This window comes from Chiloscyllium plagiosum, chromosome 5 (assembly GCF_004010195.1).
Source record: "Chiloscyllium plagiosum isolate BGI_BamShark_2017 chromosome 5, ASM401019v2, whole genome shotgun sequence".
NCBI classification, from domain to species: Eukaryota; Metazoa; Chordata; class Chondrichthyes; order Orectolobiformes; family Hemiscylliidae; genus Chiloscyllium; species Chiloscyllium plagiosum.
In genome coordinates, this window is record NC_057714.1 from 68,263,943 (window position 1) to 68,278,225 (window position 14,283).

The 14,283-nt window shown below is 39.3% G+C and overlaps 1 protein-coding gene across 8 annotated transcripts in view; it reads right to left on the reverse strand.

The window, feature by feature from the left end:
• akap9 (A kinase (PRKA) anchor protein 9) overlaps positions 1 to 14,283 on the reverse strand; it is a 261,473-nt gene that overhangs the window by 73,774 nt on the left and 173,416 nt on the right. For 7 of the 8 annotated variants that reach the window (XM_043690268.1, XM_043690265.1, XM_043690269.1 and 4 more), the window contains 6 exons: positions 14,225 to 14,260; positions 13,147 to 13,379; positions 8,355 to 8,474; positions 6,813 to 6,989; positions 6,286 to 6,390; positions 2,973 to 3,125 (listed from right to left, as the gene is read on the reverse strand). In XM_043690268.1, the coding sequence (XP_043546203.1) occupies positions 2,973 to 3,125; positions 6,286 to 6,390; positions 6,813 to 6,989; positions 8,355 to 8,474; positions 13,147 to 13,379; positions 14,225 to 14,260 (824 nt within the window). The remainder of the gene's footprint in view (positions 1 to 2,972; positions 3,126 to 6,285; positions 6,391 to 6,812; positions 6,990 to 8,354; positions 8,475 to 13,146; positions 13,380 to 14,224; positions 14,261 to 14,283) is intronic. The other variant, XM_043690267.1, reaches the window with a different exon arrangement.

Sequence of the window (14,283 nt, forward strand, 5' to 3'; positions counted from 1 at the left end):
TTACTGCCTTTGCTGTTTGAATTCGTGTATGGAATGAGCTGCCAGAGGATGTCTTGGAGGCTGGTACAATTGCAACAGTTAAGAGTGATTTGGATGTGTATATGAATAGGAAGGGTTTGGAGGGATATGGGCCAGCTGCTGGCAGGTGGGACGAATTTGGGTTGGGATATCTGGTCGGCATGGACAGGTTGGACGGAAGGTTCTGTTTCCATGCTGTACCTCTCTATGACTCTAAATATCTCTAATTCTGCTGTCTTTTACAAACAACCCGTATTTTCTTTAATTGGTGAGAAGTTTAGGGCAGATTGAATTTTCAACAGCATTGATCAGTGGCAATTCATGTTGACTACTTAGAGCTCTGTTTTCCATTGCATTGCTTGTGCATTTATGATTAACAAGATTTGAGCTATAGGGAGAGGTTGAATAGGCTAGGGCTGTTTTCCCTGGAGCGTCAGAGGCTGAGGGGTGACCTTTTAGAGGTTTATAAAATCATGAGGGACATGGATAGGACAAATACACAAGATCTTTTCTCTGGGGTTGTGAAGTCCAGAACTAGGGGGCATAGGTTTAGGTGAGACTGGAAAGATATGAGAGACCTACGGGGCAACATATTCACGCAGAGGGTGGTACGTGTATGGAATGAGCTAACAGAGGAAGTGGTGGAGGCTAGTACAATTGCAACATTTAAAAGGCATCTGGATGGGTATATGAATAGGAAGGGTTTGGAGGGATATGGGCCAAGTGCTGGCAGGTGGGATTAGATTGGGTTGGGATATCTGGTCGGCATGGACGAGTTGGATCGAAGGGTCTGTTTCGTGCTGTACATCTCTATGACTCTAACTGAAAACCCAGCACCAATGGTAGACAATTAAAAATCAAGGATACCCAGGAAGTTAGAATTAAATTAATGGGGAGATATCTTTGAGGGTTGCAGAGTTCGAGGAGATTCCAAAGATAGGAAGGGGCCAGGTAAGGGAGGGATTTGAAAACTCGTATGAGCATTTCATTTGGGGCTGTGTTTAACCAGAAGCCAGTGCAGATCAGCAAATATAGAACTCATGGGAGAACAAGAATTGGTGCAAGTTAGGACATTGGCAATAGCCAAGTTTAGAGACAAAAAAAAGCATGAATAATGTGAGCAGCAGATGAGCTGATGCAGGGATAGAGTTAGGCGATACCACAAAGATGGAAATAGGCAACTTTTGTGATGGTGTAGGTATAGAACATAGAACAACCCAGCACAGAACAGGCCCTTTAGCCCTCGATGTTGCGCCGACCTGTGAACTATTCTCAGCGCGTCCCCCTACACTATCCCATCATCATCCATGTGCTTATCTAAGGATTGTTTAAATCGCCCTAATGTGGCTGAGTTGACTACATTAGTAGGTAGGCCATTCCATACTCTTAACACTCTCTGTGTAAAGAACCTGCCTCTGACATCTGTCTTAAATCTATCACCCCTCAATTTGTAGTTATGCCCCCTTCGTACAAGCTGACATCATCCTAGGAAAAAGACTCTCCCTGTCTACACTATCTAGTCCTCTGATCATCTTGTATGTCTCTATCAAATCCCCCCTTAGCCTTCTTCTCTCCAATGAGAACAGACCCAAGTCTCTCAGCCTTTCCTAATAAGAGCTTCCCTCCAGACCAGGCAACATCCTGGTAAATCTCCTCTGCACCTTTTCCACTTCCTTCCTGTAATGGGGCGACCAGAACTGTACACAATATTCCAAGTGCGGACACACCAGCGTTTTGTATAGTTGCAGCATGATATTACGGTTTCAGAACTCAATTCCTCTCCCAATGAAACCTAACACACCGTATGCCTTCTTAACAGCACTGTCCACCTGGGTGGCAACTTTCAGGTATCTATGTACATGGACACCAAGAACTCTCTGAACATCCACATTCCCAATAATATTTCCATTGACCCAGTATTCTGCCTTCCTGTTATTCTTCCCAAAGTGAATCACCTCACATTTAGTTGCATTTGCCACCTCTCAGCCCAATTCTGCAGTTTACCTAAGTCCCCCTGCAACAGTCTTCCACACTGTCCACCACTATAAGGAGCCTATAAGAGGCTGGTTCACCTTCCAACAGTTGCCAGGAAGGGTGATAATAATGAGTTAATGATGGTAACCTTAGATAATAGCTTTAGTCTTTCTAACCTTTAATTGGAGGAAATTTCTGCTAATGCAGCATTGGATGTCAAACAAGCGGTCTGACGTGGTGAAGAAAAGTGATGGTGAGGGTAGAGCTGGGTGTTGTCAGTGTCCAGGTGGAAGTGTGTTTTTGGATGATGTCACATCAGGGGGCTTGTAAATAAGAATAGAAGGGAGAACAGAGGTATGCGGGATACCTGAGATAAGTGTGAAGGAATGCTGATCTCCGGTTAAATGAGTAGAACCAGATGAGTGCAGAGCTACCCAGCTAGGCAACAATGGAGAGATAGCAGAAGGAGATGTTGTGATTAAGTTTGCAAAAACTGCAAATAAATCGAGGAGGAAGAGGAGTAATAGTTTTCCTGATCTTTTCATGTAAGATATAATTTATGTCTTTGGTAAAAACACTGTGGTTGTGGCAGAAACCTGATTGGAAGGGTTTAAACTTAGAGTCCCAGGAGTTTTGGGTAACAATTTGGGAGGCTACATATGTTCAAAGACTTCAGAGGAAAGAAGTAGAGATGAGATATTAACTTTCAGGTATGGAGGGATCAAGTAGACCTATTAAACTCTCCTAAATGATAAGGATAATCATGAATTCAAAAGGAGGCTACCATAATATTTCAGGAAGACCAGTTCTGAAGCTGGACTCAAAAATATTCTGAAAGATTGCTGCCTGGTGATAGTGAATTCAACAAAATTAATTTATTTAAGGTTATGCAAAGTGAAATAACTTATCACAGTTGAATGTTTTACTGAAGGTTACAATAGATTGGACCTTGAACTAATTAATGGCAGCAACATCCTTACCTCAAGTCGCTTGTTTTCGTGCTGAATCTCTTGCAACTGGGTGGCAGCTTCTTTCTTCTGAATTTCTAACTGCATAAGCAACTGCTGAACTTCTTCATTCTTATTTAATAGCTCTTCCCTAAACTGCTCCAATTGTTCTTCTAGGTTTGCTATCTGTAATTAAACAAAATCCAATCCAAGAAATTTAATCAACTATTTCAAAGCTCTGGTTAATGTTGTGGGGACATTGATTTAAGTCTCAACATGGCAAATAGTAAAATCTGAATTCAATAAAATCTGGAATTAAGAGACGGGCTAGTCTAATGGCACCATCTAATCAACGCTGATTGTTGTAAAAACACAATGCCCTTCAGGAAAGGAAAGCTGCTGTCTATACATGATGTGGCTACAGGTGACTCCAAATCCACAGAAAAATGTTGATTCTTAACTACCCTGTGAAATGGGCTACCAAGCTACTCAGGTAAAGAGCAATTATTGATGGGCAACAAATGTTGGCAATGCCAGTGATAACCACATCTCATGTGAGAAAAGTGCTTATGACATTTCATTACATAACAAAGTGAGGTACCTATTTAACATTTTTCAAATCAGCAAAATCTGGGAGAATGGTTTGTAGATTGGAGGAAATGAAAAGAGGTAGAAAAGAGTTAAGGAAACAAGTTGAACAAAACGTTGGTAAATTTCACAATATTTAAAAAGCCTGGATGCAAAGGCATGGTAGAAGATAATAGAGTCTTCCCAATGGCCTAACACTGGCACCTCCACATCAAAGGACTATAATTTGGTGGTGAATTTCAAAATCAACATTACATGCAATAATCAGCAAACAAATATTGTGCATAAGCAATAGGACTGCAAGGAATCACTGAGGCAAGATGAGATAAAGCCCAGGAAGGAACTTGATGTCAAAAATAAAAATTCCAAAATTGACTTCTCGGCACACAAGAGTAGTGTAATTAGATGCATCCTAATATACATCTCAAGTTTTAAAACTATTTAGAAACATACCAGAATAACACAGTTTATATTTCATATGCTCATATTTTTTCCAATTTACTTTAAGTCACACAAAACCTGCAGCACAAGATAAAGCACTTAACTAAACAGGTGCTTTAATCCACATGAGTATCACATTGTATTTACCTCCTCTCACCATCTTCAAATATGAATCATGTCTCCTTGTAAATGTCAAATCTTCCAAGGTACGTAACGTGGATGTAGAATTACATGCAAAAGATCAAAGCTAATAAATAATAGAATCCAAAGACAAAGGCTACGGACAAGTGACTTGTGATACTCTTGTTATGTATTATCCAGTGACGTTTTTAGAAATGGTGACTCCATGTCTTGATTTTACAGTCACCTCAAGTTTTTTTTAATTAATTCATACATTTGGGCGTCACTGCACGGGTCAGCATTTATTGTCTATCCCTATTTGCTCTTGATAGTTGTTGGTGAGCTGCCTTAAATGAATCACTGCAATCCATTAAGTGTAGGTACATCTGCAGTGCTGTTAGAAAAGGAATTCCAGACTTATGATTCAGCATCAGTGAAGCAACAGTGATATTGTTCCAAGTCTGGATGGTGAAGTGAGTCGAAGGGGAACTTGTATGACAACAGTATCTATATTTGCTGATCTTGCACTTCTAGGTGGACTGATCACATTTTTGGAAGGTAGTGTTGAATGTGCCTTGGTGAGTGGCTGCAGTGCATAATACAACACTGTACTTTGGTGGTGGAAGGAGTGAATGCTGAAATTGGTGTATGCTACACTAATCAAACAGCTGCTTTGTCCTGGGGATGGAGATAGAGTTGTTCACTGCAGAATACTTTTGCATCCACAGTATGCATATGCCTATTCAGTTTCTGCTCGAAGTTAACCCCCAGGATGTTGAAAATGGGGAACTCAGTGGTGGCATGCCATTGAAAGCCAAGATGCAATGGTTAGATTCTCTCTTCTTGGAGATGGTCTTTGCCGAAGAAGGTGTGAACATTATTTGTTACTTATCAGCTCAAGTCTGAATGTTGTCCAGGTTTGTTGGATATGAATACAGACTTCTTCTATATCCAAGTTGTGAGTGCTGCAGAACATTGTGGAATCGCCCTCAAACATCCCACTCTGATCTTCTTTCCAACATAAGGTCATTTAAGAAGCAGCTGAAGATGGTTGGGTCTAGCTAACTATACTGACATTTTACTGTGTGCTAGATAAGGTAATATCCAGTGAAAAGCTTTCCCTGATTCCTATTGAGGTCATTATTGCTGGTGATCCATGATGCGAAGGATAGCTGCCCTCCAAATTCGTCAGATTACATTAAAAATTATGACCAGGAAAAGGATTTTAACAGTATCCAGAACAATGAAACTACATTAGGCAATGAACCAAAGAAAATGCAAAATAGGGTGGTCCATATTTGCTGCTGCGGACTTCATAGGAAAAATATTTTCCATAAAACAAAACAAAAATCAAGTATTTGACATTTATTACGTGTTCTGTAAGACAGACCCTTCCATACTGAAGCAAAATCACTACTGCAATACTTTTCTGAACTTATATCCATATTGGATTAAGATTTTTGATTCCTCGATCTTTGCAATTCTAGAATTCCACTTTGTAGTAATATGCAAAGAAAATCACATAAAAAGATAAAGGCAGTGACATTTTCCCTTTTTGAAATTTTGAATTACCATGATCTCATGCTTCCTCTTTCTTTGCAATCCTGGCAAATGTCTTTGACAATCTGTCTCCCTTCATACGGAGAAGGTACTGAATAGAATAGTCATTTCCTCAATTTTGCACCTCCCTACACGAATATAGTATAATTAACATCAGTTTCCACTCAATTTCCTCATTCTGTCGAAAAATATTAATGTCTCATTTCAATAAGTTTCAGAGCAGGAGCTGAGTTGAGCAGAATTCAAACCTGTGTCAAAACTTTATGCCCGTATCTGCCCCACAACTACCAAGCCAACAGACATGCAATAAAAACAAAATACAGAGAAGTGTAATAGTAAAAAGTCACTCAAGCTGGAAGAATGCAAGATAAGCAATTTTTCTTTTAAGAGAGAAAATAGAGTTAGATAACATACCAACATATCATGTTTCCTAGCATGTAGCGGATCCAACAGATCAATGAAAAGAAGTAATTGCTGGAAACACTCAGCAAGTCAGGAGAATATTTGTACAGAGAAATACAATATTAACATCACTTAATGTCAAGTTCAGCAAAAAGAAGCATCCTAATTCTACAAGTCTGGCTTCAAATGTCACACAAGTACAATTTTAAAAGTAGTTTTAAAAATGAGTTTATACCTCCTTCTCCTTTCGCTCTAAAGCATCACGTTCTGCTTGCAGCTGTATCTGAAGTGTGTTGTCTCCTTGGATTTCTAAGGCAACGTGCAATTTTCTTTCTTCATTCTTTTTAATTATAACAGGAGATTAGAGAATGTCCGATTATGAAAGACTATTGATAGTTGCACTGTATAATAACATGGCAACAGCTATCATTTTCAAGCCAGAAAACCTATTGTCCATCTAACTCATCTACCAATAGTATTTCCTTGATTTTTTATCTTGTAAGTCTCTAAATGTTTAAACAGGTTAAGAATCCCGCAATTTTATTCTGGAAATCCTTGAATTCATTCACAGGCTTAACACATTTTTAATTTTAACAAGTCTCTTTGATTTTATTTTCAAAATTTGTAAATTTGACCACTTGCAACTATAATTCTGTTTATGGCAAAAAAGTCTCCCTTGGATCCAATTTGTCCAAACCTTTCATAAAGTTAAATCCTCTATCCTCATATACTTTATATCTACTCAGCAGTCAAAATAATTACCGTTTGCAAAGGATAAGTGGTACTGATCAATGCATGTTCCAATTCTCTAACTCGGTTTTCCATTTTTTCAATTTCTTCATTCCGTTCTTGTACATCTCTCTGAAGTTGTTCCTTGGCAAGCAGAAGTTCACTGCATCGGTCAGTCTTGTCTTTCAACTGATCTGCAAGATTTTCCATCTACCAAAACATGAAGCCAAATTGGACAACTTGTTAGCTCGTTACCTTTGTTTGATAAAGCTAAAATAACAATAGGGGAAACAAAAATCAGCCATGAACTTAAGAATGCTCTAAATTAAATCAGTGGTGAATTACTTTTAAAAACTGATAAAGGTTCTTTGGAAAAAGAAACAAAATAAGTAGAAAGACAACAGTGTTTTTAGTGACCAAATCATTAAAAGTTTTTGATATAGAATTTATTGCAACTATATGATCTGTGATTTATGTTGTAAATTAAATCATTTTCTGCTATTTTTACTGGTGCAAACTTGTTCCAAACTTTCCTGGACAAATCACTTCAAAACAACAGATCAAAACTATAGGTGCACACAAAATGGCACAGCCAACATTTTATGATATCATCATCAATTAAATAGATAAATGTTGCATTTCTAAGCCAGACTGTTCTGAATTCCAAAGCCTTTCACTATGCTAAATTTGACCACTTGCCTCAAATAGTTGAGTTATCGACTTATGCCATAACTGATGTGCAGTTATAAGATGACATCAACAACTTCCAGTGTCAAATCAAACAAATGGGGAGGCAGTATGGTGCACTTTGGGAAATAGTGTAAAGACAGATCATGCTAATCGCTTTCTAGATTAGATTCCCTACATTGTGGAAACAGGCCCTTCGGCCCAACAAGTCCACACCGAGGCTCACTGTCCTACATTTACCCCTGACTAATGCACCTTACACTATGGGCAATTTATCTTGGCCAATTCATTCGACCTGCACATCTTTTGGAATGTGGGAGGAAACCAGAGCACCCAGAGGAAACCCACACAGACACGGGGAGAATGTGCAAACTCCACACAGTTGCCCAAGGCTGGAATCGAACCCAGGTTCCTGGCGCTGTGAGGCAGCAGTGCTAACCAATGAGCCACTGTGCCACCCCAAATTGGGCAATAAGTCCAATTTTTGAAGTGAAGCTAGCTGAAATTGCAAGAAATTTTGAAAGTGGGATCCACACAGACACTGCAAGGCAGAGAGTGCTACTGTTTGTTGCAAATACTTTAAAAACAGCAGCATCCACTTGTTACTATTCAGACTTTTATCATCATTGTTACATTTGATGTTTACATTATTATAATATGAACTTGGCGCAATATTCAGTATTAAGTTAGAAACATGATTTACATGTTTTAATTATTAATTAATCAGAATTTAAATTTGGTGGTAAGGCATCTTCTTGAATGGTTTACTATGCCACTTCAAAGGGCTGTTAGAGTCAACCACACTAGTGGCTGCATCATTTGAAACTTTAATGATGTAAACTGAACCAAATATTGATGTAAAGAATACCACTTGATGTAAAGAATTACCTCTCTATTTCTTTGATCATTGATAGGCTGGATTCTCTGTGGAGTTTTCAGTTGTTGCTCTAATTTAAATATCTCTTGCTGAAACACATCTCTCTCCTGCTCACGATCTATTGCCTGCTCCTGTGTGGAAAAACAACAATGCACTCATAACAATTTTCAGCATTTCTGTCTGCATTTAATCAAATGGCTCTCTCAGACAAACATTTTTGTTGCATTATATCACCTAAATTGAGATACAACTTTCATTACATTGCAGATCATTATGCAATTTAAGGTTTAATTGATTGTACAACCGAAATAATATAATTTTTATTTTGGCATTAAGATGTCTTGGTGTATTTGCTTGTATTACTATATACATGGGTGAAGTGAAGAACATATATAGAAGGGAATAGTTACAGCATTGCCAAAATGGATACAACCAGAATGCAGGAAATTAACATGCATATTGACTTGATAGTTAGTTTATTGTCAATTTAGTTTAAATTTTGCATTTGTTACTTCACAAAAAATTTAAATGGGAACAGTCAAAAGACATGGTTTTGCAGTGATGTATTTCTAAAGTCATACCGCCAAACTTTAACCGCTCAGCAGCTCTAAGTTGCAACTTTGTCCACATTGAACCAAAGTTACAAATAGTAAGTCTGTGATGGACACAGTTCAAAAAATCAGAAGACTTGCAAACAAGTATTGTCAATAAATTGGGGCTAATTTCCCTCCATCAATCAGCTTAATGGGAAACAAGTCAGGTTCACCATGATCTGACATTTTCATGACCTCGTATCATAACCTGCATACACATTGGAATAGAATAGATCAGATCATGGGTCAGAAGTTTCTAAAACAAGGAATCATTTCTGTGACATTCATTTGGTTTGAATTCGGTGGAGATGATCCAGTCAACTGGATTTTTCTCATTCTTTGAATAAGCTTACTGCACTGTGTTCATATGAATAATTCAAATCTGAATAACAGAAATCGTGACAGAATTATTTCAGATAATCTTTGTGAAAGTTTCATAAGTCAAGCAATATTCTCCAATGAGCAATGCAGAAGAATTTTAGATAAAGAGGCAGAATAATGTTCTGAGTATATAGCGCATATCAAACAGCACAAAGAGATCAACAAACTCAGAACATAGATAAACCTTAAGAAGCACTACTGAGGAAATGTTTTGTTTATAAAATTAGCTCCAAGAAAAACAAAAAACATAACTGGATACAAAATTGGTTTAATGGTAGAATTTGCAAGGTGGTGGTGGAGGGTTATTTTTCTGGCTAGAGGCCTGCTACAAGTGGTATGCCACAAGCATTGGTGCTGGATCCATTGATTTTGTCATTTATATAAATGATTTGGATGGTTATGGTTAGTAAGTTTGCATATGGCACCAAAATTGGTGGTGTAGTCAACAATGAGCATCTTGATCAGATGGACCAATGGGCTGTGAAGTGGCAGATGAGCTTAATTTAGATAAATATGAGGTGTTGCATTTTGGTAAGACAAATCACTTAATGGTAAAACCCTGGGGAGTGTTGCCGAACAAGACAACCTTGGAGTGCAGATTCATAGTTCCTTGAAGGTGGAGTCACAGATAGACAGGCTGGTCAAGGTGGTGCTCGGCATGCTTGCCTTCATTGGTCAATACATTAAGTAAAGGAGTTGGGATGTCATGTTGCGGTTATAGAGGACATTAGTGAGACCACTCTTAGAATACTGTGTTCTATTCTAGTCTCTCTCCTATAGGAAAGATGTTGATAAACTCGAAAGAGTTCAGCACAGAATTACAAGGATGTTGCCAGGGTTGGAGGGTTTGAGTTAGGGGAGAGGCGGAATCATTTGGGGCTGTACTTCTAGGAGCATTGGAGGCGGAGGGGTGACTTTATAGAGGTTTATAAATTCATGAGGGGCATGAACAGGGTGAATAGCAAAGGTGTTTTTCCCAGGGTAGGGGAATCGAAAACTGGAGGGCATAGGTTTAAGGTGAGGGGAAAGATTTAAAAGGGACCTAAGAGCAATCTTTACATGCAGAGGATGGTGTGTTCATGGAATGAGTGATGGAGGCTGATACAATTATAATATTTAAAAGGCATCTGGATAGGTACATGAAAAGGAAGGCCTTGGAGGGATATGGGCCAAACGCTGGCAAATGGGACTAGATTAATTTAGGGTATCTGGTCAGCATGGATGAGTTGGACCGAAGGGTCTGTTTCCTATGATGAGATCTTGCACTTTACTAATTACTGTTTGAACAGCTTCCATCATTTGATTCACAGCTCTAGGTGAAAATGAGGACTGCAGATGCTGGAGATCAGAGTCTAAATTAGAGTGGTGCTGGAAAAGCACAGTAGGTCAGGAATCATCGGAGGAGCAGGATACTCAACGTTTCGGACAAAAACCCTTCATCAGGAATGAGGCAGGGAGACTCCGGGCTGGAGAGATGAATGGGAGGAGGGTGGGGTTGGGGAGAAGGTAGCTAAGAGTTCAATAGGTGGATGGAGGTGGGGATGAAAGTGATAGGTCGGAGAGGAGAGTGGAGCGGATAGGTGGGAAGGAAGATTGGCAAGTAGGACAGGTCATGAGGATGGTGCTGGCTGGCAAGTTGAAACTGGGGTAAGGTGGGAGGTGGGAAAATAAGGAAACTGGTAAAGACCACACTAATACCCTGGGGTTGAAGTATTCCGAGATGGAAGATAAGGCTTTCTTCCTCCAGGCATCGGATGGTGAGGGAATGGCGACGGAGGAAATCCAGGACCTGCATGTCCTTGGCAGAGTGGGAGGGGGAGTTGAAATGTTCAGCCACGGGGCGGTGGGGTTGATTGGTGCGAGTGTCCCGGAGATGTTCCCGAAAGCGCTCTGTGAGGAGGTGTCCAGTCTCCCCAGTGTAAAGGAGACCGCATCGGGAGCAACTGATACAATAAATGACCTGGGTGGGTGTGCAGGTGAAACTTTGATGGACGTGGAAGGGTACTTTGGGGCCTTGGATGGAGGTGAGGGAGGAGGTGTGGGCGCAGGTTTTGCGATTCCTGTGGTGGCAGGGGAAGATGCCAGGAGGGGAGGGTGGGTTGTTTGGGCACGTGGACCTGACCAGGTAGTCACAGAGGGAATGGTCTTTGCGGAAAGCGGAAAGGGGTGGGGAGGGAAATAGATGGTGGGGTCAGTTTGTAGTTGGCAGAAATGTCGGTATATGATGCAGTTTATGCAGAGGTTGGTAGGGTGGAAGGTGAAGACTGGGGGGGCTCTGTCCTTGTTGCGTTTGGAGGGGTAGGGTTTAAGGGCAGAGATGCAGGACGTGGATGAGATGCATTGGAGGTACAACCACGTGGGAAGGGAAATTACGGTCTTTAAAGAAGGAGGCCATCTGGTGTGTGTTCTGTGGTGGAACTGGTCCTCCTGGGAGCATTGTACTCAAAGGTATTCTGACTCATCTGGAATTGAACACCTAGCATAAGCCCGAAATGAAATTTTTGTTTGAGGTAAGATTGTGTCAGCTGAACCCAATAAGTAATTCATCAGATTTGAGCCAGAACGTGTCATCTATTTGGTGAGTACATACATTTTTCACTAGTTTTGGCTTCTGTAATCACCACAACTTCGAAACAGTTCGAGTCTCAACAAAAGCAAATTTCTTTACAGTATTGATAGTTTTTGGCAAGAATAAGTTCCTAAACTTCACAAGTAAACTAGCTGTTTTGAAATTAGTTAAGAGTCATGGGCTTAAGTTTGAAATTTTCTTATGGTAGATTTTGTAGTGAAGCAGCACTCGGAGACTCCCTGCCTCATTCCTGAAGGGCTTTTGCCTGAAACATCGATTTTCCTGCTCCTCCGATACTGCCTGATCTGCCCCGATTCACAGTTCTGCTCACCCTACTGTGGTCAATCGCTGCTGATCACTACAAAGTCTACCATATGAAAATTTCAAACTTAAGCCCATGACATACATTCTGCCCTCCCAAAAATAATATTGAAATCAATCATGTTATGGTCTCTATCAGTCATGTTCCATTATAGTTAGACTCATTATTCTTGACTAAATTCAAAACAGCTAGTTTACTTGTGAAGTTTAGGAATTTATTCTTGCCAAAAACTATCAGTACTGTGATGAAATTTGTTTTCGTTAAGACTCGAACTGTTTTGAAGTTGTGGTGATTACAGAGGCCAAAACTAGTGAAAAATGTATGTACTGACCAAATAGATGACACATTCTGGGTCAAATCTGATGAATTACTTATTGGGTTCAGCTGATACAATTTTACCTCAAACCAAAAATTTCATTTCAGGTTTATGCTAGGTGTTCAATTCCAGATGAGTCAGCATACCTCTGAGTACAACGCTCAAGTGGATATTTTAATGCTTAAGTGCAGATAGCAGATTATTCACCTGCTGAGAACATTCACAATCGACACCAATGTGGTCTTTAACGATTATTGCACTTTCAGCAGAGTCACTGGGAGAGCAAGCAGGAGTGAATACTTTAGCTGATTTTTCTTCAAAATAAAAGCCCAAACATTTTCAGATGTGTATTTTCGCAAAGTTAAAAGTCACACAACACCAGGTTATAGTTCAACAGCTGTCTATCTGATGAAGGACAGCACCCCGAAAGCTACTGCCTCCAAATTAACCCGTTGAACTATAACCTGGTGTTGTGAGATTTTTAACTTTGTCCTCCCCAATCCGATGCTGACTCCTCTATACCATATTTTCTGAAGGAGCATCCTCTAGCCAAGGAAATTTATCTCACATGCCATTGTAAACATTACAGAATTCTAATACTAAAAAGCAAGAACATACATACATCCAAAAATTTTCTGTTTTTCTCCAGTTGTTTTTCCAGGGCCACAATTTGCTGCTGGAGGTCCAGAATCTCAGCATTCTTTTCCTGTTCTATTTCTATCATTCTGTTCATCTGCTCCTCTAATTCACTTTCCAACATTTTCACTTGTTTGGTCAAGTCATTTTGTTCTTTCTCTGCCTGGCGCTGCACTTCCTGTTTTTCCTTCATAAGTTTTTCCGTCTCTTCCAATAGATCTGCACATAAAGTAAAAACCTATTATTGTCTTTGAAATAGAAGGATAAACCAGTCTCGAGGTGCCTGAAGTGCCAGGAGTCTTCAAAAGACTTACCAAAGCTTCCCCATCACCTACCTCTGTATCAAAAATGAAGAACCACAACCATGAGAAGCAGTTTAAGTAATCATGTTAGAAGAATATAGAAAATTTGTAAAGACAGAATCCATGTTAGTAATGCTCAAATTATATACCACAGCTAGTATGAATCCAATGGCAACCGTCATCTTTTTAAAAAAATCTTTTTAGTGATTCAAAAAATTTCTTCGATACACTTTTGCTCTCATAATTTTGTGAAGCCTAAGAACAAAGAGTAGCACTAAGCCACTTATTTCACCCCACTTGCATAATAAAAATGGCTCAAATGTTATGATTTATAATTTAGATGGATTCTAATATTGAAAAAAATCATTTTGTATTGAAAGGTATTGAAGCTTGTTTATCCAACATGAAATTAATATGGACAGCATAATATGGTTTCGTTTTTATACCGTAATACTTAATCTCAGAAACTGTGTTAAAGGATATGGTTTGTCTCTATTAAAAATGTCTTTTTTTAAAAAGATGATTTACACTTCTGTTGCATCAATTAGTTAACAGGGATCATGCTTATTTTAACCTGTTGTGATTACGTGTCAGTAAATCTAAAATTATAATAATTGTATATAAATTATTTTGAAAGTTAGATTAATAATTAGAGAGCCAAAGAAGCAAACATCCAGCCCAAAACAATTGAAATCAGTACAGCTCAACTTTCCAAATGTACAGTATCTGATTGCAGTTTGGCCATGCAATATACAAACACACCTGCTTCTGGTGCTGCATCTGCAGCTTCAACTAGGCCTAGGAGAACAAAAAAGCACAGT